The sequence below is a fragment of the Drosophila miranda genome (genome assembly GCF_003369915.1).
Source record: "Drosophila miranda strain MSH22 chromosome Y unlocalized genomic scaffold, D.miranda_PacBio2.1 Contig_Y15_pilon, whole genome shotgun sequence".
NCBI lineage: Eukaryota > Metazoa > Arthropoda > Insecta > Diptera > Drosophilidae > Drosophila > Drosophila miranda.
In genome coordinates, this window is record NW_022881598.1 from 47,991 (window position 1) to 73,281 (window position 25,291).

A 25,291-nucleotide genomic window follows, 5' to 3' on the forward strand; every position below is an offset into this window, starting at 1 on the left:
TTAAACTTATTTTACAATCAATTCCAATAAAAGGAATATTTAAAATTGTGTGGTGTTGTAGAAAATTGATTTATCAATCGGATAAAATTACGTTTTCAGAGCTGAGGGCCGTAGCTAGTAATATTAAACCAAATATTAAAATACGAGGAAATGTACAATAGAATCGTCAGTAGACTTACGGTATTTTTTGGTATATTTCTGAGGGCTGCCATAGATTTTATCCATAAGACCGCAATAGATCAGGTCACACTGAAACACACTCAAACGAAGCGAAGCGTTGGTAAAAAAGTGACAATAATGTCTGCCGATAACACTTCCTTTTCATCAGCGAGCGAGACCGGTCGTGTTTTTTCTTAACAGTCTGAAAGGTGACTTTTTCCAAGCAACAAAGGCTTAATTAAAAGTTATTGTAAAAATTGGATCATTGTTTATTTCATACAAATCTTCATCAATATATAAATTATTCCTCTTTTCATTTCCCAAAGGAGAGGTAAGTCTTTGGCAATCTGGTTAAACCAGCAAGTATGGCGGACGCCGGTCACTCGGTGTCTGCCAAATTGAAACCCCCTGATCAGGTGGCAAAAAGCGGCAAAATTCAAACCCAAAAAACAATAGCAAAAAACTTCAGTGCTTTGTGTTCAGGTGTGAAAGAGGACATATTCGACAGCTTGACTAACGAAAAGTACCCAGCAAAAAAGATGCGCAAGGAACAAAAAAGCGACAACACCAATACAGACATAAATAACAAAATGCTGATAGACGATGACAGTAACAACATGGTGGAGGCTTCTGACGGTGTGACCGTTCACAATTCTCACACAAATGCCATAAATGGTTTTACTGGAAATACTGAAATGACTAAAACACTGAATAAAAATACTAATCCGATTATAAACCCATCAAATGTAGGTATCGAAAGAGAAACAGTGTTGTATAGTGAGTGCCACATCGGTGATGCGGCTGTACTAGTATCGACTAAGAACAGTACCATCTTCGAAAACAAAAACACCAAAAATGGCTTATTCTTTTTTGAAAATATAAGACACCTTAAAATCAAAGGAATTAAAGAAATCGTAGCTCTTGCGCCTACACTATACAAGATTTATTTTAAGGTTTTCAGCGAAGCAAATGATTTAGTTTTAAATGAGGAGTTAAAAAAAATGAATTTAGTGGTATTTATACCAAAAGACTATGTGGAATCCTATGGAGTAATTAAAGGGGTGCCCCTCGGGGTTTTTCTGAGAATGAAATTATGGATAATATTACTTCTAACATAAAAATTAGGTCAATTGAAAGATTAGCAAGAAGGCAGAAAATTACAACCGATGACAACAACGAAACATTCAAGCTCATACCATTAGAAACAGTCAAAATTGGTTTTGAGGGTTCAGACATCCCAGAAAAGGTATCTCTTTTTGGGATATGTGGGATGAAAGTAAGCATATATGTTCCCAGAGTAAGGCAATGTTATAATTGTGGCAGACTTGGTCACACTTCGACCAGATGCAAATCAGCTAGGAGGTGCTATAAATGCGGAGTCGAGGAGTGCAATGGTCTCAAGTGTATCCTTTGCAATGGGAAAAATCACTCAGCTAGGGACAGACTGATGTGCCCAGTATGGAAAAAGGAGATGGACATTAACAAAATAATGAAAATCAAAAAAATCGCGCGTAAGGAAGTGCTTAGCACTTACTCAATCCATCAAAATTTTTCGCTGTTAGATAATTATGAAAAAAACTATCCAAAACTCGATATAAATGAGGAAAATGTTCAAAACAAAAACGTTAAAGCAAATGAAGTTTTAAAAAAACAAAGTTATGCGAGCAGGTTAGTGCAGAGACCTTTGGTTTCTGCACAAAAACCCCACTATCACTTAGAATCATATACCAGCGATTCTAGTAATCACGTACCATTTTTTGAAAACAAAGAACTAAAAGAAAACAAATTGACCATTCAACAGATGGTTGACATGTTGTCTCGTTTAGTCGACTCAAATGATGTGTCACATCCATCAAAAAAAGTGACCAGTACAAATGATTACAATATGGAACATAATGCAGACAGAAAAATTAACAAACAGAGAGAAACGAACCTTTTTAAAACATCTAAATAAATATGAAATTTTTACAACATAACATTCAATCTATTAAAGCCAATAAAAACGACCTAGTATTCTACTTAAACAATGAAAACTTCGACTTTGCCATTCTGGCTGAAGTTTTCTCTCACGATCTCCGTTTTAGGAAACTAGCCAACTTCAATATGTTAGAAAAACATAGAGAGGACGGTTATGGAGGAGTGGCGATTGCCTACAAAAAAGAATTAAGAGTTAAAAGACTGATATATGAGACAGAGCAAGATATAATTATAGCAAGAACCATCAACAACAAAGATAAATTTCTTATCACCTCAGTATATTTTGAACCTTTGTTGTCTCTTGCATCCTTCAAGCAAGCGATTAACAATTTCCTTGAATATTTAGATGCATTCGGAAAAGTCATAGTTGCAGGAGATTTTAACGCAAGACATACCTTTTCTGGAGACAGAACCAACAGTGGAAAGGGAACTTTTCTCATGCAAGCTATGTCAAATGCTGGCTACAGTCTAGCAAATGACCACAGTCTCACATTCAGAAGACACATCGACTCAACATCAGGGTCTGTACTCGATTTAACTTTTACAAAGTTTTACCTAGGAGGCAGCCACCATCACCCAATAACCTTTGAAACAGCAGGATATCAACACAAACTCAAAACTTTCCTTGCCAAAAACAGGCTACTGAAAAAGCTAAGCCAGTTTGAGGCCGACAAAGATATGGATAATTTAGCGAAGAACATCCAACAGGAAATAAAAGCAGCTACTTATGAAATCAAAAACAAATGTCCAAAATTATGGTGGGACGAGAATTTAGCCAAACTATTCAGGGAGTTTGCAGAGTCGCAGAAGAAGGCAGCTTCAGAACCCTCCTTTCAAAATTATTGTTCTGCTGTTAATCTCAAGGTTAAATGGAAAAAATCTGTTAAAATTGCCAAAAGAACTAGCTATGCCAGGAAGTTAACAGAGTTAAATGTAAAATCGAACTCAAGAGAAGCCTGGAGATTCCTCAGAAATCTAAAAAACTGTCAAGAGAACACCCCAGAAATTTTCGACCCTGACAAAGCTGGGCCATACCTGGAATTCCTTAACGAACAAATAACCTCAGAAGCAAAGGATGTAGACGAAGAAATGTACTCAACCAAGAACAATGAAAATCCTTTCTTTTCCTTGGAAGAGTTAGAGGCTGTGTTAGTCAGAAACAGAAAAACGGCAGGAGGAATAGATCACATCACATACGAGATGCTGAGTGCTCTCAACACTAGTATAAAGACAGAACTTGTACATTTTTACAACCGTCGAGTGGCTATGTGCGATTTCCCAGTCGAATGGAGATCTATCAGAATTGTACCAATACCGAAAAAAACATGGATCTGACTGACTTAAAACATTTTCGACCCATATCTCTCATTTCGGTTCTAGCCAAGACAGTAAATGGCATGGTGAAAGCCAGGCTGGAAAAGCATATACAAGAAAACAAGATTATACCCTACAGATCTTATGCATACCAAAAAAAACAAGTCTGCAGCGATGTGCATAAATGATGTCATCAATGTGGTAGCGGCAAAGAAAAAGAACAAGGAACACGTTACTCTTGTGGTTGTTGACCTCAACAATGCCTACAATTGTGTCAACCTGAAATTCTTAAAAAGACTAATGGAAAATGAGTGTTTTCCTAAAACATACATTGACTGGATCATCAGTTTTATGCATAGCTCGCAAACGACGGTCAACACTTTTTCCCTTTGCGGTCTCGTCACTGACAAAACCGAAAAAGACCACGCAGAAGCAGAACACTTTTTGTCTCTTCGCTTGTGTTATGTGTTTCGGGTTTTCGGTTGAGCCCGACACACGATCGGGTCTCACAATAACAGCTTAGAGAGACACTTTGGTCAAGCGCTCGCAGCAAAAGTGTCTTTAGATGAGCAGAACCCAAAAAGTGTCTGAGTAAAGTGTTTTTAGTTTTTTATTCGTGTTTATGTTTATTTATTCATGTTTTTCGCATCTTTTTGGTTATGTTATTGTAATATTTATACTTATTTGCGAATTTTCTGCAAACTGAAGAGACATGGATATGGATGTATGTATATATGTATGTATGTATATATTTTGTATTAATACGAATTTAGCTTAACCACTAACAATGAGTTAATATTTTCCGCACTTAAAGAGCAACGTTTTTCATTCAAAATATAATGAAGTGCTGAAAAGGCTCTTTCGACCGATACCTGAGTGGCCGGTGTAGCCAGCACCACCTGTGCGAGCGAATTCAAGTGTGGTGATCTTAGCTTCATGTCGTTAAAAAGCTGCAATATATCGGCATTTAATGGTAAACCGCCATTGTTCATAGCAAAGTTCTTCACATCAGTAAAAATTTCGGAAAGTTGTTCAGGAACAGGCTCATTTTGGGTTTGGGACAGTGTCTGACACAATTCACGAAGGCAAGTGATCGTTGCCACAGCCACCACACGTACAAGCACGCATACATACGCAAAAGACACTTTTTTCGTTCGCTCGCGACAAGATGCTCAGTGAAAAACAGGAACAAAAGAGAAGTGAAAAAGTCGGTCTTTGCTTGAGCGAAGAGCGAGTTGAGCAAAAACAGATTTGATCGGGTCTTTTCAGTCCCTTTTCTCAATGTGTTCGTCAATGAGAGGTTTTTATCAGACACGCCGAAATTGTCAACAGTTATTTGCGAGCTATGGTTTTATGTCTATGAGCCTACTGAAAATAGGGGAAGCTGTTCAGGTAGTTCAGGGAGGAATCCCACAGGGCTCTTGTCTGTCGCCCCTCCTTTTTAATGTATACACAAAAAGACTACATCAGATCTGTGATAGAAATACTCATATGGTGCAATTTTCAGATGACTTCGTTATAATCTCTCACAACAGAGAGTTTACTGTAGCGGTTGAAAACCTTAATAAAAAACTAAATGACTTTAACCTTCTATGTAGTGATCTCGGTTTTAGCTTCAATCCAAGCAAATCTGCAGCAATGAATGTAGGAAAAATACAGGTCAGAGCGGTAAATATTTCTGTTAGAAATGTGCCTATACCAAATCGAAAAGATATCCGTTTCTTAGGCAGACTGATTAGCGCAAACATGTCAAATGTCAGTCATGTAAAAATGGTTAAAGAACAAACAAAAAAATTCAACAGACTCCTCCAGCTTGCGACTACTATCAAATCAGGTCTAAAACTTAAAACAAGTACCAACATCTTCAAAGCTTTTATTAGAACAAAACAAGAATATGCTATCACAAGTTTTTCAGACATGGGATCTGGAGCAAGTAAATATATAGAAATAGCGCAAGCTAAAACACTCAGAAGGTGTGTTGGGGTGCCACCTGACACAAGCAAACACGAAATTTTTGTCTTCGCTGGTGTAATGCCACCTGTTTTCAGGAAGAAATGAATGAAAAATGAAGAATGAAGAAATAAAAACTATATTTTATGAGTTTCTGAACAAGTACAGAAAGGACGACTGGAACATTCTATCAACAGATGCCTCAGTTACAGAAAGTACATGTGGCATAGGAATAGTAGAATGGCCTAGTGGAAATATCCAAAAGTACAAAATAGAAAACAGATTATCCTCAGTAGGTGCCGAACTCGTAGGCCTTAAAAAGGCCTGCGAACTATGTCTTAAATATAATTACAAAAAGGCTTTGATTTTAAGTGATGGACTAGGAGCTATTAATTTAATTAAAAATAAGAATACAGACTCGTACCTAGTGAATGATATTCACAACATAATTAACCAATCAGACATTCAGAAACTTGACATTCTATGGGTCCCTGGTCACAAGGGTGTGGCCATCAACGAAAAGACTGACATAGCAGCAAAGGCTGCTACAAGTGAGGGGTTTACAATAAATATAAAATACAGCTACAAGGAGGCTCAAAGAGAAATTAGGAACTTTTTAGTATACAAATGGAATGAGGACTACGGGACGAAGTGTAGGACGAAGGGATCCAGCCTCATAGTCATATTTCCAGACATACCCAGTAAACCCTGGCATTTTTCTCTTAAATGGAATGCTAAAAGCATCAAGACCATTAACAGACTTATGACGGAACACACATACGACAAAGTCTTCCTACACAGAATCAAAGCAATTGACTCAAATATCTGCGAAACGTGCAATGTAACTGAATATGCCGAACACCTGATCTTCGGTTGCCAAAGATTTGCCGGGCTCAGAATATTAATAAAAAAAGAGCCGCTACATCTCAGAGATCTGGCAATCTTCATCAAAACTGCTGACTTAAACTTTTGACCCCTTTTTTCTTCATCATGTTATAAAGTAATTTCAGTTTATTTTCTAAAACAGTTAAGTAATTTTCCTCTTTTTTTTTATATACCGACCTGTCAAACGCGCCAAACTACATCACCAGTATCTGATCAATGTGGCTACAGTGCTACGATCAAAATTCCGATCATCCTTGAGATGATTTAAAACAAAAAAAAAATAATAATAATAATAATAATGTCTGCCGATATAGTGAAACAGTTGAAAGGCACTCGATCCGATGTTGAGGCTGCGGCCACGACAATTAAGCTGAAATTCAAGGAATTCAGCAAGGGCATCGGGATAAACGACGCCTCCTTTCCGCTAAGATATGAGTTGAGCGTGTTGCGCCAGCTGTGTCTCGCCTTGAAGGACAATCTGCACCAGCATGACGATCTCTACTGCGACATTGCGGCCACCGTGGTACCACACGTGGAGCCCTACGAGGAGAAGCCGAGCCTGTGGGAAGCTCATCTAACGAGCCTGCGGTACATACATCGTGAGCTTTGTCAGGAGGTAAGTTGAAGAACCAAATGCTTGCTGGCTGGTATCCTAATTGTACGGGTGCTTCGCAGAACTCCCTGACGGAATGCCAGAAAATGTACGGCCTAGTCCGATCGCAGCCCTGCCGCCTGCAAGGGGAGGCTGACTACAGGTTTTATTTGGACATCCATCTGACGCACTTCAATGGCATTCACTTGCAAATGCAGAAGGAGACGTTGCCCATCGCCGCCACAGATCAACTATATTACGCCTTGGAGGCAATGGGTGTCCTCTTTGACACCATTCGCCAGCGTAAAGTGGCAAAGAATGCGGCTCTCCTGGTCCAGCTGAATGATGCCCTGTTCAGCAAGCGAGGCAAAGCCTTTCTGATGTACCTGAGCGCCCTTCCGCCCGAGAGCACGACGAAAATGTACGACCCGCTTCTCAAGCTCCTGAGCTGCAGCTGGGCCACACCCAGCTCTGAGCTGACTACTCAATTCACGGAGTATCTGGGCCTGGTTCTGGCACTGATGCAGATCGACATGTTTTCCATAGAAGCGCCGCTCGAACAACAACTGGCACTGAAGTTGCTGCGCATTTGTCGCGACCTGTACAAGGACGTCTCTCCGCAGAACTACTCCATCCAGCTCCTCTACTACTATGTCAAGCTGTTGTAAGTGCGCGAGGCTACGGCGGACTTCAAGCGGACTTACATCGATCTGTGCAAGAAGTTCGTCTACTTCTTCGAGCACAAGGGCGCGACGCACGCCAAAGAGCAGTGGTTCATGGACCTGCTGGTGTTCTTCCAGCGCCTGCAGATGCTGCTTCATCAGAGCAGCAACAAGCCTCCCTTAGACATTTTTTGGCAGCAGCTCGAGGGCGACGACAGTCCCGAGGTATACACCGCCCACTTTCAACTGCTGCATGGCTGCCTTGGGCTGACGGTGAACGTAGTGAGGAGTCCGCTGGGGACCAGCTGCTCCAACGAGGCCTGTAAAAGCATTCGCAGGCATTGCCTTCTCTACTTCGGGATGTGCGCCCTGGAAGCTTACGTTAACTGGCAGCCGACGACCGAACAGAAGTCGGACAAGGTACGTCTGCCACAGCTGGAAAACCTTTTACCTAATGAGCTTTCTCTTCAGGCACCCTATAAGCCGCTCTTGGGCATTCTTGGCTACACCAAGAGCATGAAGTGCCTGGGGCCCTCCGCCATGGAGCTAGACAAGCTGGTGCGTCTACTGGCACTCGTGGCCGAAAAGGTAGCGTGTCCCGAACAAATGTCCCTTGTGCTGGCCTTCTTGGAGCCCTTGCAACATCTACGACCGCTCATCACCAGCCAGAAAATGCTTAGTGTGCTCCTGCGAATCTACAAAGCCAGTGTCCACTGCAAGAGCTCCGACATGGCCAACCGTCTGCAGTCCACCTACCTTGCGGCCCAAACGAATCCCTCGCGGTTGCGTTCACAGCTCTTCGTCCACTACCACAATGCCAATAATACGGAGAAGTGCGTCTACGAGTGGCACGAGTCCAGTCCTATGCCCAACCCCCTAACCCCCGCCCAAAAGAAACAGCTATACGATGTGGATCTGTTGGCCGTGCTGCACTTCCAGAGTGCGCGGCCCGTACCCCTGCTGCAGTCGCTACTACGCTGCCGTCACAATGACTACCACCTGGTTCTCCTGGCACGCAAGATGCGCACCGACAGCGAGGTGGTGCGTCAGTGCGAGGAACTGCGCTCCCAGCTGCAAAGCACGGCCCTCAAGCAACCGCTCAGCCGCATGCAACAGCTGGCCATTGGCCATACCAGTATCAGTGTGCTGCTGGAGGCTTTGGAGGCACAGAAGACCAAGTTCTCGTTCAAGGAGACGGCCGAGAACAGCCTGGAGGAGTTAAATGTCAAGAACAACTTGCTGGAGCTCAACATTAAGCGGGAGCATCGCCTGGTGGAGTTGGCTACATCGGCCATCGCTGGCTTCGCGGCCTTCTTCGAACGTGCAGACCAAGAGCCGCTCGGCTGCGACGATACACCAATCGACTGGGAAGCCCTGATCGACGATGCAGTTGCTGCAGCCATGGCTCTGTCCACCATGGGCTACATGGCGCAGGCCGATGAAGCCTGGCTGCTGATACTCAAGATTGGGCAAATGCTGGACGAGAGATTCACCTACCTGCGAGCCCTGACCCACTTCCTGGGACAAGACCACCTGAATTCTAACCAGCAGCTCCAACTCTCCGAGGAGGTGGATCGAGCGCAGGAGCTGCTCGACGATCTGTGGCCTCAGCTCCAAAACGGATGGTTCTCTAAGCGCCAACATACTATAGTGATGCTCTGCCTCTGCCACATGGCCAGCTACTATGCGCGGCAGGACTGTCTGTGCCACGCCCAGCTGCTGTTGCTGCAGGCCGAGGAGCTGCGCGCCCAGTTCGATGAGCGAGTTGGCAAGAGCGACATTGTGCAGATCACAATCCAGACAGTTCGCTTTCGATTGGACTACATGCGGAAGAAGCGGTGCAGCAGCCTGCCTAGGAGGCCGTCGCCCCTGCGACAGCTAGACACGCTGGTCGACAGCGTGCGCAACTACTGCACAGTGTCCAGCGTGGACCTGGGAGCTCTGCAGCTGCTGCTGGCTGACCTCGTGAGGGAGAGCACCGAGTGTGCGGCCAATCGGCTGACCGAGCCGTTTACGCCTTTTACGGCACCACGCTTAACCTGGTGCTGCAGTCGGGTATGGCCCTGCGGACCATTGAGGTGCTCATCTCGTGGCTCTGGATGAACCTGCAGAATGAGTACCTGGACCAGGCGCAGTCCAAGCTGCGCCTCCTGGACCATTTGCTCGCCATCAAGCCGCTTAGTCGAACGCTGGTGGAGCAGACATCGGCCAAATACATCCCCGCAATAGCCGCCAAGGAAGATCTCAAGGCGAATGCCATGAGCGAGCTGACCAGCAACATGCTGCTCATGCAGCTCGTGGAGCCGATAAAGAAGCAGAACCAGCTGGACGTGGCCACACTCAAGTCTCTGCCCATGCACGAGCCAATTCCCACCAGCCATCAGCTGCAGCGCTATGTGAGCAAGCAAGGGATGCCGCCCCATCTACGGGACAGCATGCAGCTGCAATGTATCTACTTTATCGTGGGATGTCTCCATGCCCGCTTCAGCTTCTTGAAAAGGGAGACCGATCAGCTGGACGACTTCTACGTAGGGGCAGGCAATTGGCTGCAGGAGGATCCCGTACGCACCGCCACACTGGGCTCCATGCTCATCGTGCACGAACTCTACCACGTCAACTATCTTCGCTTCAGAAAGAAGCACAAGGAGGCTCTCAGCTATGCGGAGGCAGTTCTCAAATCAGTGCCCCAAACGGCGGACATCAACTATAGCTTCAACCTCATGGTCCAGATGAAGACGGCCCGGTTGGAGCTGCATCTCGTTGGCAAAGCGAGGGCGAAGACCATTAGGCGAGCCCTCGCTTTTAGCACTTCGCCAGAGGATAAACGCAGGAAAGGTGTTGTTGAGGGGACTACCAAGGCAAAATCATCTGCCAGAAAGACGCCCAGGTTCAAGATATACACGGAGCTGGAATTGCGACCACCCATCGGCTGCAGCAACAGCAGCAGCAGTAGCAGCAAGAGCGGCAATGAGAACACGCCACCATCGGATCATGTGGATCTGAATGCCTGCCAGACGATCGAGATAAGCGATGACGATGCTGCTTCGGTTTCAGCTTCGACTCCGGCTCCCTCTCAACTGAAACGATCCCAATCTGTGCCAGCCAAGGCCACAAAGACACGCTCCGCTAGAATTGGTAGCCAACTAAAAGTACCAGAGATCATTGAATTGGACGACACCATGGAAGAGACGCCTTCCACCTCATCGGCAGCCTCAGTGAAGCGGTATCCGACTAGTGATGCAAGGAGCACTCGTGCCCGCAACAGGCAACTCGAGGAAACGCCAGCGACCACGCGGGGACGACCACGTCGGAAGGTACCGGAGCCTGCACCCCAGCAGGAGACAGTCAGCCTTAGGCGGCGGCAAAGGAACTGATCAGAACTGACACTTGCATAGGCTTATAATAGTTTATAGTTAATATTTTTTTGTAGGTTGTCCTTATTCCATTTGATTGTGTATTTATAAACGTTATGGCAAGGAGATCGACCTTCCAGAGAATGTCTAAAATGTTCTTATTGCTTGAGCACGCGTATCAGCGAACTCTTGCAGATGTCCTGGACCCACCGACCAAGCTGAATCCGATTCTGTCCGTGGTCGAAGAAGCCAGCGCCCGACTTGCAGCCCTCCTGCAGCCAACTCTCCCACATAGCGCTTTCCGTTTGCTGAACACAGACGAAACATATGGATCGACGAGGATTCTACTGAACTTTCATTCTGTTAGAGGACTCACCCGAGAAGAGGACGCCCCGTCCGTGCATGGCATCCTGGAGCCATTCCCCACATAGACGCGTCTGTCCGCATACCAATGTATGCCGCGTCCTTGCCGCTTGTTCATCTGCCACTGACCAAAGTAGACGGATCCATCGTCGTAGTACTGTTTTCCCTCCCCGCTGCGCTTGTCATGGCGCCAATGACCCACATAGAGGCGATGCACCTGGCCATCAGGGGACTACCGCCGCATGGATCCGTAGCCATGACGTTGGCCCCGCTGCCACTGGCCCTCGTACACCAATCCACGACGGCTCGATTTCACTCCATAGCCGTGGTGTTGGTTCCTCAGCCACTTGCCCTGATAGCGGCCATGTCCTCCGGCAGGATAGCGCAGGCTTCGAACACCATTGCCGCCACCAGCATGGCACGACATGTTGCAGACAACTGAGCCCCAGCCCCGCTTTGGGTTTGTCATCTGTGCTCTTCTTTCGTGTCCTGGGGTGCGTGCGGTGTCCCTTTTCTAATCAACCCCAACCATGTGTCCTGGCTCCGTTTGCCCCCATCCAAAAACTTTCGTTAGCTAGTCGCTCTTCCAGTCGCTCCTGGCACGCAAGCCTAACGACCTGATGGAAGTCAGGCGGGGGGAACGGCAATAGAAAATCGCTTGCTTCGTTTAAATATAGGTAGAAAAAAATCGTTTAATCGTACGTGTATAAATTACAGCGCAATTTCGCTTACATATTCGCCTATCAATATCAAAATTTGGGCTAACACGATCTGGTTCGGTTCGAATTATTGGGTTCTTACACACTACGTGGGCGAGGGAAGACTGCGCTATGGATGAGGTCTGGGTCTGACATCGCGAGCGATGGCATACCACTAAAATACAATACAGATATAAGCGGACGCGCCAACTAGTTACAACAAATATTCAAGCTAATATTGAGGAATATTTAGTCAACACAGTGGTTTAAACTTGAAAGTAGTATTGCTTTAGCTTGGGTCTTTCATCATTGCATGCGATGAGTACACAGGGGTTACGATGTGTAAAGGTCTTGAGCTTAAAGAAACATTGCTCGGGGCACAATCCTTTAGAATATACGTACTCATACTGTTTTTGTATAATAAAAATCTACTGCCTTCTGCGTATCACAATTTGCATCAACTACAAATTTACAAAATATTCACTTATTTAGTCTGAGGATTGACGGCGAGGCCTCTGGCCCACTGCCGTCAGTGTCTTTTCTTTTCGTTTTCGTTAAGTTTTCAGAGAAGGATCGCCGAGATGGTTTATTGCTTCGTGGGATCCTCGCGCGATTGATACTGCTAAACGATGTCGCCGGCGGCACCGTAGTGGATGCCGTTATTGCGATTATGGTTGTTATGGTGCTCGAGGTGATCCTGTTCCATCTGCTCCTTGAGGATCTCCAGCTCCCGTATGCCGGAGACCGTCACCTCGTACTTGTGCGTCACCAGAGACCGATAGAAGTGTATGGCGAAAGCAAGGAAGATAATCATCACGGGTATCAGCACCACGCAGGCCGACCAGGCCGCCGGCGGGCTCAGATCATAGAACTTTACCCAGCACAGTATGGCTATCTCCAACAGGAATAGGATCAACCCCAGCAGCGTCGAAAATGCCCACGCCGTCTCAATGTACCAGTGCAGGCGCTCGTGCGCCGACTCGTGCACCAGGGAGATGCTGTGCAGGTTGCACACTACCTCGATGTTCGGCAGGATGCAGGTGCTAATCATCAAAGCCAGCATATGCACGGCCACCAGCATAGTGGTGCAGATCGCAAACGCCACTAGCATTCCGGGCGGAACCTTTGTGTCGTGGTCCAGCTGCACCATCGCCACCTGTGGGGGGACGCAAAAGAGCAGAGGTCGGGAGATTAGTGAGAGTCGTGGATGGGCTACGGGTTACTCTGCCAAGATCGCCGCTCTCAGGAGGCAATGCTCCTTCTATTATTATTATTAGCCATCTTTCTCAACATTTTGGCAAGTGTTGCTGGCGCGAGCAGATTTGTTTATATAATAAGTATCTAATTGGGTTAATTTATCTGATCTGCCCCTCTCTCACCTGCTACCTAGGTGCACAAACAATGTTTTAAAGAAAACAGTAAATAAATATGTTGTTGCAAAAACGACATTCCAAAAATCAAGAGATTGTTAACGTAGATTAATTCTATAATATTCATCTTTCGATTTTATAATAGAATTTGACGTTGGCTATCAATGAATATGGTGGGAATCCGCCTTCTGTCAGCGAGATCTATTGCCTGTGTGGAGATAATGTTTTTTATCCCCAATCGGCCGACTAATTATTTCGAATTAAATAAAACTCGGCGCAGAAATAAAATTACGATATGTTCTTTAATGCGTGACATCCAAATTGCAAGTGTGGCTTGCCTGCCCTTTACATTGCCGCTCCGATCGCTAAGCGCAGCTTCGCTCGGCCGACGTCGGTAGGCAGACGCAAAGCGGAGATAGCGAAGAGCGAGCTGGCAGAGAGCGTTTAGCAGGGCAAGCAAGCGCAAAGCTTTAACAAACAAATGAGTGACATAGACATAAGTAACAAACAAAATAAGCGGCTGAGGGCCAAGAATTAGGTGCTATTTGGCAAGCAGCTAATCGGCTGGGTTCTGCTCCGAACATTCACCCCCCGTTGGAAGGCAAAGGCTTTCAACAGATCCATCCTGAAGGGGCAGAACCGCTATTTTTCCAACGGCCCTCTTGAAGATGCTTGCTTGGGCGCAGCTGGCGGCTACGCTGGGATGATCGTCGAACGCAGCAATCGGCGCTTCTTTACGAAGGCGGCTTGTCGTGATTACGTCTTGATCATCGGGAACCTCTGTAATTGCATAGAATGGCAGGAAATTTGGCAATGTAGAAATTGTTGAAAGTTGAATTTCATTTAGCGTGGATATGTAGGTTTTTAATATATGGAAAAGTTCGCGCTGCAGTTCCTGATTCTCCGATCGCAGTTTTTTCCACTTGCACCTGGCACTCGAGCAGCTGCTTCCTGCATTGCTGCTCTAAGTTTTGGTACTCCAGCGTTGTGGGTCGAAAATCGTCACGAGGTATTTTCAAAAGCGGCTAAAGCTGCACGCTTATTCTCCGAGCTATCAATGCTTTCTGATACTATCCAACCAAGTTTAGTCTCCTGCAATGTTGGCAATTGGGCTGATAGTCGAATCTGTCCGACGCACTTTAAATCGAAGAACAAACCAGAACCTATCAACAGATCGATACGTTGGGGCTTGGAGAAATTAGGATCAGCTAGTTTTAGATTATTCGGCATTGGCCAATCCTTTGCGTCTACGCCGAAGTTAGGCTACATTTCCGTAATTGAGTTGGTGACAATTGCAGCGAAGGAAGCTCGATAGCTTGCGTCCTGGGATTGTACAACTATATGTACAGACTTGCTCGAAGGTAGAATGGAATCTCCGATTCCAGAGATGTGAACATAAGACGAGCGATGATCCAACTGCAACCGATCAGCAAGTCTAGATGTTACAAAATTTACCTGTGATGCAGAATCCAAAATGGCACGACATGGGATAAGTGCTCCATAACGATCTGTTACATGGACGAGGGCAGTAGGTAGCAACACGTTCTGGCTAGGCTGAGATTTCTGGATCGAGGGGGGAGGGCTAGAACACCCGCTTGCTAGAAGCACAGTCGCGGCCTCTTGCTGGATCGATTCCTCGGCTGGTGAAGAGGAAGATGAAGCACCAGTTCCCGATGGAATGTGGAGTAGCGTGTGATGTTTGGCCTGGCAATGCCTGCACAGTCCTGACCTGCACCTCTTCAATTCATGGCCTTTGTTGAGGCAGTTCAAACACAAGCGGCTCTTCTTTGCTTCTTTGTATCGTTCAAACGCAGAGAGATTCAGGAATGCCTGACATCTAGATATGTAATGCTCGGAGGAATTGCAATGGTTACATATGGGGTTAGGATGGTCGTTACTGGAGGTGATAAGGGTGACAGGTTTGTCTTCTCCCACCTGTTGACTAGGACTTGTTGCCATGGCTGATCCCAAATTCTCCAGCATCCGACATCTCGCTTCCAAAAATGAGGCCATGCTTGACCACCGAGGCAATCCTGACGTCGGCAAGTTCTCTTCCCATTTCTCCATTGTTTTGTGGTCCAGTTTCGTGCCTATGATGAAGATCAGCAACCCATCCGAAATCTCCTGCGGGGTCGCCAAGGTCTGAAGTGCACGCAAGTGCGAATTGATTTTGTCGCTGAGCGCGCGCAAGCGGATAGCTGAGCCCTTCTCCACCCTTGCAGCCCGAAAATAGCCTTGACGTGTGCCTGAAAATGTAACAGTTTATTATCGAATCGCAACATTAGCAAATTCAACGCCTTGTCGTAATTCTCCTCAGAAAGTTCCAAGGAACGAATCGTATCCAGCGCAGCACCATCTAGACATCCATGAAGATATTGGAATTTTTCGATGATTGGTATACGATGGTCTTTGTGCACCATTGTCGAGAACATCGAGTGGAATTCGGGCCAATCCATGTAGTTCCCCCCGAATCGCGGAAGCTGCAACTCGGGCATTCGAGAACGGCCTATACTATTATAGGCGAACAACGACGAATTCCCCTCGAGAGTATGCCGAGCCGTTGAATTGGCAACATTTACCATGCGAGCAGCCATCAACTCCCGCGACAGCCTGGACCTAACCTTGACATAAACATTCGAAAAGTCCAGCCGGGCATCATGGGCTAACTACAGGAAATCCAGCCTTTCAAGGCTCGTTTGAGCGGCATCGAAATCCGCATTCATTCGCTCGATCTGCTCTAAGCGAGCTTGAAGTTCTGCCTCATCTAACTCGGCAAGCTCTTCCTTGGTGAGAAAGCGATCCATGTGCTTGTAGAAATCTACATCACTCGGCATTGCTGCGCTCGCGACATTGGTAGGCTCAGGTGCTGCCATGTTGAGGTTTTAAAAGAGTCACTCAGCACGACCGAAAAAGACACCCTGTATACGTATAAACGTGGGAACCGAAAGCAAAGGGATTACAGCTAATGCCTTTAGCTGTGCGAGCTGTCCGATTCCGCTTTGTACTCCGCTTGTGTGTATTAGTGAGTTCGCTGCACTGCCTACCGCACTGCACTGACCGAATTGTCGCGACAGAGAAATTAATAGCCAGCAATGCGTGTATGTAGGTGTATGTAAGTGTGTTTTAGCACCGAATTGTGCTTAACCGCCGAACATTTGCGAGGGCTAACGAATGTCGATCGCGAATGATTATTAATTGACACTGCAACTCAGAGCAGCAGAGCAAAAGAAACGAGGGGGAACGTTGTGAGTTGCTACGGACACCGCAACTCTACAGTTATACCCGATACTAAGTCAGTATGGCTCTCCTCCGGCAGATGCCGCTAATATTAAACGACACGACATAGAGTGCGTGCGAGAGAGACAGAAAATCAGTCTGAGCGTGACGTCACGCGCTGCGTAGCCACTGAAAATTGATTTGTTTCCTTTGGCTATAAAAATTATCTGATCTGATCCAGATTCAGCAATCAGATAGATATGGTCGTTATCTATGATTCTGCGTTTTTAGTTTTCTCGAATCTGCAATATTGTGCATGCAACAGACTTTCGTCCTTTGTGTTGGCGGAAGGGGGTGGGGCGAAATTTTGAGAAATACGTTTTAGAGTGAGATCTATCAAAAGCCGGCTGCAAGGTAAAGTAGACATCTCCCAGGAGGAGAAGGTCAAGCTAGCCTGGGCCGAGCAGCGAGTAGAGGAGGGCCGACTACATTACGCCCAGATGCCACAGATGAGGGCGTCGAATGGCGAATATGCCAATAAGGTGGAGGAGATGATGGCCACCAAGAGGCAACGCTCGACTGAGAGTGCCATTAAAGACACTCCGGCGAGCAAGCGGCAACGCGGGCCCAAGAGTGCAGCCCCTCCACCGAAAGTGGCCAAGAAGCCATCGAAATCGAACGCGAAGGTCAGCGATGTGACCAAACGATATTTGATCGTGGCACTCATCGACCGGAGCGAGGAAAACGGCAAGATGTCAGCGGCATCTCGTCGACGCACTGTTTGCACACATGGAAGAAGACCCCGCGGCCCCTATGCCCACGTTCGATGGTTCTGGGTGGCTAAATGGGGTTAAGATCCTAAAGTGCAACGACGATCCAACCCTAAGGTGGCTGACGCGTACGGTCTGCCAACTGGAGGCGATGTGGGAGGGGGCCAAGCTGGAGGTTGTGGACCGGGAGCTTATCCCGTCCAAGCCTAAGGCGAAGGTACTCTTCCCATCACAATCCAGGGAGACCGAGCGCTGAAGCTCCTTCAGCGGCAAAACGCGGACGTGCCAACGACCGATGGGAGGATCCTACACATTGGTAGCCCTCTACCCAACGAGGGGGGCCAATGTGTGATCCTCCAAATAAACAAGGAGGCAGAGGATCTGCTGTGTCCCAAGTTCGGGAAGATGGCGTGGGGCATGGGTAGCGTCTACCTGCGCCTCAAAAAGCGCCACCCTGAGGACAAGGACGCGCATACCCTGCAGGTAGGCGAGGTGGAAAAGGACTTAGGTCTCGAGTCCATCGTGGAGGCCGCCCAGGGTCTTGCGCTTGAGGACGAAGACGAGAAAGACGGTGACCTGACGTTAGTAGTCAACCCGTCGGATGCAAGTTAGCCAGCCACCCATGCTGAGTGTGCTGCAGCTAAACTTGCATAAAAGCAAGGTAGCGTCGGCGGAGCTCCTCATCGCCATGGAGCAAGGGCTCGCCGACATAGCTCTAGTCCGGAGCCCTGGATTGCGACAGGCAATTCAGTGGCCGGACTAAATCCCAACCTGTTCTACGCAACATCGGTTTTTTTTTTTTTGTTTTTTTTAATTTTATTTTATTAGAAATCAGCTTTACTTATACTATGATCTAATATTAGTGATATTTACATTGGCTTACTACATATTATAAGAGTTTAATGATTAGGTTTATATATACATTTTAATGATGTGTTATTCAGCAAATTTTTTTATTTTTTATGTTCAATGGGTGGAGACGTTTGAGTCTGCGTGGGATTTGGGGGTGCAGTAATCCTCTAGCTGTTTCATTTGGATGGTTAATGAGCCTATCGTTGTATCGACTGCTATGATGGTTTATTTGATCTCCAATTTTTGGGATGAGGAGATCTCTTTCCAGCATTGTGGTCCGAACAAACCACGGGGCACCTGTCATCGCCCTTAGAGCCTTCGCTTGCATGACTCTGATTTTATTCAGATGCGTCTTCGCTGCACATCCCCAGACTTGAATGGCATATGTCCATATAGGGATTATAGTTGCCTTGTACAATATGACTTTATTGCGTAGGGGAAGCTTACTTTTTGAGTTCATGAGCCAGTGCAACTTTTTGAGTTTGTTTTGACATTTGATGACTGTAGCTCTGATATGCGGTCCCCAAGTTAGGCTTTTATCGAAGTGGACACCGAGGTAGCAGTGACTGCTCTTGCGCGGAATTATATTTCCGTTGAAGGTTAGGTCTGGTGGGTGCTTGCTTCTTAAAGTAAAATTTACGTTAACTGACTTTGTTTCGTTAATTGTGATGTTCCATTTTTTTGCCCATTTTTCCACGGATTCGAGGTAGATTTGAAGTTGTTCAGCAACGGCTCTGTACGCAACATCGGAAAGCAGGAACAGAACCTTCGTACTCGTACGAAAGGGAATCCATTCTTACCTTATGTCTCATTACAGCACGGATGACCTGACGGTTGTGATGCTGGAAAGCGAGGAAAAGCGCCTTCTGGTGGCTTCCTGCTACATGGCTCACGACAGACCCGCACCACCCGACGAACTCAGGAGCCTGGTGACAGAAGCCGGCACCAAAAACTATCAACTCGTCATCGGGACGGATGCCAATGCCCACCACAATGTGTGGGGAAGCACCGACATCAATGATAGAGGTGAGTCACTCTTAGACTTTATACTTTATACTAATCTATATATAGCAAACGTCGGGAGGAGCACACCTTCGTAGGTCCGACTTCATCCAACGTGCTAGACCTAACACTAGCAACGCTATCTAGCTGGAGGGTCCTTGAAAGACCCTCCTTCTCAGATCACAAGTACATTCAGTTTAAGTGCGACTTCAAACATTCTTCGAAGGTAATAGTCTATAGAAACCCCCGGAATACAAACTGGGAAAAGTTTAAAAAGACAGTTACTTCGAAGCTCGCGAGTCTGGGCACAGTGAAATCCGCGGAGGACATAGAGAAGTCTCTAGAGACCCTATCCAACGCGTTGCTGGACGCCTACCACACATCGTGCAAACCCTCGAGGACGAAGAAGAGGTCCAAGCCACTCTGGTGGAGCCGGATCTCTCTCTTCAAAGGGACAACCTCAAGGAATTCTTTAAGATCGCCAACAAGCGAACGAAGGGATCGTCTATGAGGAATACAGACTCCTACTCAGGAGCTACAAGAAGGAAATACGTAAAGCACAACGGAACTCGTGGAGGACCTTCTGCTCCAACATCGAGAAAGTACCAGAAACCTCACGGCTACGGAAGCTGCTCTCTAAGCAGCCTACCATACAAAGCCAATTAAAGCTAGATGACGGACAGTGGACAGAGGGCAGTGACGAAGCCCTAACAGCACTAATGGAGGAACATTTCCCTGGTTGCACCGAGGTCGCTGATGCCAAAGAGCACCAGGACCTAGCAACCGAGAACAACACCCCCAACAGATTTGTTAACCACCAAGCGAATCCACTGGGCAATAGACTCCTTTGCGGGCACAAAAGCACCAGGACTTGACGGGATATTCCCAGCCATGATGCAGGTGACCAAAGAGGCGATTACCCCATGGCTCTCCGCAATATTCACAGCTTGTATAAGTACTGGCTATATCCCTATCCAATGGAGAACCTCGAGAGTTGTCTTCCTCCCAAAGGCAGGAAAGTGCAGCCATGCGAGTCCCAAGGACTATAGACCGATAAGCCTTACCTCCTTTATATTAAAAACGCTAGAAAAGCTGCTGGACTTACACATCAGGAATGAGGTAGGGGGACTGATGTCAACCAACCAGCATGCCTATACTAAAGGGAAATCGGTGGAGACCGCACTACATTCGGTAGTAGCTACCATTGAGAAAGCCCTTCACAATAAAAAGTATGCACTGGAGTATTCGTGGACATCTCCGGAGCATTCAACAACGTGGATACGGAAGCAATAACAAATTGCCTGGTAGCAACTAATACACACCCAGCAATCAACCTGTGGATAAGGAACCTCCTAGGCTGCAGACGGGTGCAATCAGAGTGGGGCACCGCTTCCATGGTGAAAGAGGCACACATGCCTCCACACCCCAGGGTGGAGTCCTGTCGCCCCTCCTGTGGAATCTGGTGGTCGACGACCTCATCAAGAGATACGAAAGAAGGCCCCAATAATAACAGCTTATGCGGACGACATAAGCATACTTATTACGGGTGTTTGCCCATCGACCCTCAGCTCACTAATGCAACGAACACTCAGGAGATACGCGAGTGGCGGAAGAAGTAGGACTCAGTATCAACGCGGACAAGACGGACCTCATCCTCTTTACCAAGAGGTACAAGGTACCGATATGGACCCCCCCGAAGATCAATCAAACTAGGCTAACCCCAAAAACACAAGTCAAATACCTGGGCACAGTACTGGATAGTAAACTGGCATGGAAACCCAATGTATTGGAAAGGGTGAAGAAGGCACCATTGCGCTTTATGCATCCAAGAAGATGCTCAGCAGCACATGGGCCTATCTCCGGCTCTGATGCATTGGATTTACATCTCGGTGGTGCGACCAACTCTGCTGTATGGAGTCTTAGTGTGGTGGCAAGCTACTGGAAAGAAAACGTATCATAAGCTTATGGAAAGGACTCAGCGACAGGCTTTGCTCTGTATTACAGGGCGCTGAGGTCAACCCCAACAAAAGCACTCGAAACCCTACTTGGAATCGAACCGCTAGACATCCACGCCCGTCTGACTGCAGGAAAGGCAGCACAACGCCTCATCGCTTCAGGAAATATGTCGCCACAAGAATACGGGCATAGTTCAATTGGAAGGGAAATGAAACAGATCAACTGATTTACATGACCCCCCAAACATGCCTCGACGTAAAAAAACAACTGCATCCTTGGACCTGAAGACTGGAAAATCGGAAGAGACCAAACGGAGCACCTCAATATATATACGGACGCTCCAAGATGGACGGAGGAGTAGGAGCGGGCCTATACTGTACAGACCCTGAGATAAGGCTGTCATATAAGCTACCGGACCATTGTAGCATATTCCAGGCAGAGTTTTTGCCATCAGGAAAGCAGCAGAAGTCGCTCTTCTCACTGAAAGAGCACACGATGCGGTCAACCTATTCGTCGACAGCCAAGCGGCGATAAGATCCATGCAGTCGTCCGCAGTCAGTTCCAGAAATGTCTTGGCGAGCAGGGAGCACTAGATACCCTAAGCACGACAAAGTCAGTGCGGATCTACTGGATTCCCAGCCACCAGGCATCGAAGGGAACGAGACGGCGGACGTACTAGCTAAGAAGGCGTCGGCTGGCGAATACGAGAACCGAGAACTTGCCTGTCTCCCTCAGAACGCTGCAAAGCGATCTAGAAAAGCAGGCCGGATCACAAACCGAATGTAGGTGGAGGAGTACCACCGCCTGCAGAACCTCGAAAATCATGTGCAAGGAACTCAATGACAAACTCAGCCACTACCTGCTGCACCTACCACGGAAGGACTGCAGATTATTAGTGGTAATATAAACGGACACTGCCTGGCTGCGGCGCATGCGACAAAGCTAGGAATCACAATCAGAGACAGTTGTAGGAAATGTGACGAACCTGGGGCAACCGAAACCCTAGAACATCTCATCTGCAACTGTTCCTGCTCTCTTAAGGGCAAGGAGGAGATACCTGGGCGCCCCAGTGCTGCATCACTGGAAGATGCCTCCAAGAGGACGCCACAGCAACTACTGGCCTATGCGAAAAATACCTCGATCCTCGAGGACTTCAAAACCCACTAACACACTGCCGCGACGGTTCATACATTGATGCTGATTCAAGAATATATATACTTTATGGGTCGAAAACGATTCCTTCTGGACGTTACACACATCCATTTTCACCACAAATCTAATATACCCCAATACTCATTTTGAGTATCGGTATAATTACGTTATATTTTTAAACTTTCAGCTTTTTCAATGTTTTGCGGTCTACACAATTACTGCTAAGAACTTTTAACTAAACTCTTAAGTCATTCCTTCTTTGAATGTAGATAAGTTAAGCGAAAATCTACTTTCCCCTCCCAATTCGCGGGTAAACGAACGCAAGTCCGGCCCGCAGTTTACAGCATTTTCATTGTTATCCATCTCTCTAGCCTTACCTTACCCTCTATATGTATCCTATTATATATCTCTCTATTCACTTCACCCCCGCCACACATACTGTTAAGTAAAACGAAATGTTTTTTCATTGATTGTGGCACATCAAACTACATAAGCGCATGTGTTTTAGAACGGAATTTTCTTTTAATAAACAAATACGAGTATGCAACAATTACAATTAACGAAGGGCCCACATTTATTTAGCCATAATCCATTCGAAATGTACATACATTTCTCAGATGTGTTTTGTACAATCCCCCGCCCCATTGAAATTGAAATACATTTAACTAAAGAATTTAATCTGCATTTTTGTTATTTCGATTGTTAGTGTTTAATTACTAACCATACAGAATATACTCGTAGGTGTGCCAGTTCATACACAGGACGTGAGCCCACGCTGTTTTCTCCGCCTTTCCCGTCCGCTTGCCGTCGGTACCTCCTCCGCCGATGATTCCGCCGTAGCTCCTCGCGCTCTCGGAGGTCCAAGGATGTGCTCTTGGTTGGACTGTGGCAGCCACTGGTTGTCCTGCTGCGGGTCATAGCCATTTTCGATTCACGCCCACGGGAAATAATGTCAGCAACCCTCCCATTCATACGCCGCCGAATCAAACGCTGGATCAGCTTCGAGCCGCGTAAGTTAATCAGTATACATATGTAATTGTCGATAATTTTAAAATATATCTTCCTTCACAGAGAACTTACGAGTATATACCCTACGCTTTGCCAAATCGAGCCGTACTCGATTTCCCCCTACCAGATGGAGTCCTATCCAAGCATTATTCGAGACAGACCGAGGCCCATCCCAGCAGGACACAAGCGCACCCCTTGCAAGATCCGAACCCAACAAGCCATCGTCATCCTTCGATCTGGCCATCGATAACAAGGACTTTGACTATGGAACCAAGGAGGAGTAGATAGATATAGTTGTTGTTAGGTTTAAGGATATATGTATATATATATTTAGATAGTATATGCAAATGTTTTCCACTTATATATTTATTTATACTAAGCTAAGTTTCGATGAATAAAATTATTGAAAAATCATCCTTGTATGGGGGAGAAAACTAAATATTTTTGATGGGGGAAAGTGTCCTTGATCCTTGATAAGCACTCCATTAAATCAGGGACATTTTTCCGATCACAGGAAGCAGTCGCACGCCTATATCGGCCCACAAATAGCCTAGAAAACTAAATGTGTAATGTTGGGGTTGCTGGAGTCCTTACCGAAGGATCAAGGAGATTTGTTTAATCCCGGCGGGCAATGGCACGCAAATATCTATAGCAAATATCCTTGACCCTTGGTCCTTGATACGGAATGCATTAGATTAAGGAAGCAATTCCGGCTACGGCTACGGCTAATGGTCAAGGATATTTGCTCCATACATATATATCTTGTTTTCTCGCTTATCTGTGAGCCGATCTAGGCGTGCCACGGCCCTCCGGGATCAGAAAAATCTTCTTGATCCTTCGGTAAGGACTCCAGCAACCCCAACATTACACATTTTCTAGGCTATTTGTGGGCCGATATAGGCGTGCGACGGCTTCCTTTGATCGGAAAAAAGTCCCTGATTCAATGGAGTCCTTATCAAGGATCAAGGACATTTTGCCCAATAAAAAATATTTATTTTTCTCCGCTATTTGTGAACCAATGTGGGCGTTCCACGTTGTTTTGTAATCTGGATAGTTTCCCCGGTAGAGGATACAGCAAGGATTGTGTGGAGATAATGTTTTTTATCCCCAATCGGCCGACTAATTATTTCGAATTAAATAAAACTCGGCGCAGAAATAAAATTACGATATGTTCTTTAATGCGTGACATCCAAATTGCAAGTGTGGGGTGTCTGCCCTTTACATTTACGCTCCGATCGCTAAGCGCAGCTTCGCTCGGCCGACGTCGGTAGGCAGACGCAAAGCGGAGATAGAGAAGAGCGAGCTGGCAGAGAGCGTTTAGCAGGGCAAGCAAGCGCAAAGCTTTAACAAGCAAATAAGTGACATAGACATAAGTAACAAACAAAATAAGCGGCTGAGGGCCAAGAATTAGGTGCTATTTGGCAAGCAGCTAATCGGCTGGGTTCTGCTCCGAACATTCACCCCCCGTTGGAAGGCAAAGGCTTTCAACAGATCCATCCTGAAGGGGCAGAACCGCTATTTTTCTAACGGCCCTCTTGAAGATGCTTGCTTGGGCGCAGCTGGCGGATACGCTGGGATGATCGTCGAACGCAGCAATCGGCGCTTCTTTACGAAGGCGGCTTGTCGTTATTACGTCTTGATCATCGGGAACCTCTGTAATTGCATAGAATGGCAGGAAATTTGGCAATGTAGAAACTGTTGAAAGTTGAATTTCATTTGGCGTGGATATGTAGGTTTTTATACCCGATACTCAAAATGAGTATTGGGGTATATTAGATTTGTGGTAAAGGTGGATGTGTGTAACGTCCAGAAGGAATCGTTTCCGACCCCATAAAGTATTTATATTCTTGATCAGCATCAACAGCCGAGTCGATTGAGCCCTGTCTGTCTGTCCGTCTGTCCGTCTGTCCGTCCGTCCGTCTGTCCGTCTGTCCGTCTGTCCGTCCGTCCGTCTGTCCGTCCCCTTCAGCGCCTAGTGCTCAAAGCCTATAAGAGCTAGAGCAACGATGTTT

General features: G+C 46.5%; 1 protein-coding gene and 2 pseudogenes across 1 annotated transcript; 1 reads left to right on the forward strand and 2 right to left on the reverse strand.

The window, feature by feature from the left end:
- The first annotated feature begins 6,451 nt into the window (after window positions 1–6,451).
- LOC117189306 lies at window positions 6,452–9,741 on the forward strand (annotated as a pseudogene).
- Window positions 9,742–11,236: 1,495 nt separating this feature from the next.
- On the reverse strand, window positions 11,237–11,887 carry LOC117189312 (annotated as a pseudogene).
- A 34-nt stretch (window positions 11,888–11,921) lies between these two features.
- On the reverse strand, window positions 11,922–23,195 carry LOC117189315 (calcium release-activated calcium channel protein 1-like). The gene is made up of 2 exons (XM_033394467.1): window positions 23,046–23,195; window positions 11,922–13,109 (listed from the first exon to the last, which is right to left on the reverse strand). Exons 1-2 carry the CDS (start codon window positions 23,193–23,195, stop codon window positions 12,576–12,578), a joined length of 684 nt encoding a protein of 227 aa, XP_033250358.1. The 3' UTR covers window positions 11,922–12,575.
- Window positions 23,196–25,291: the final 2,096 nt, after the last annotated feature.

Excerpts from the sequence above, each read along its gene's own strand:
- LOC117189315 (XM_033394467.1), bottom strand. The coding sequence starts at position 23,195 with ATGGCTATGACCCGCAGCAGGACAACCAGTGGCTGCCACAGTCCAACC. Across the intron at positions 13,110-23,045 it reads GGAAAGGCGGAGAAAACAGC|GTGGCGATGGTGCAGCTGGA; the intron begins GTGGGCTCACGT and ends GTCCCCCCACAG.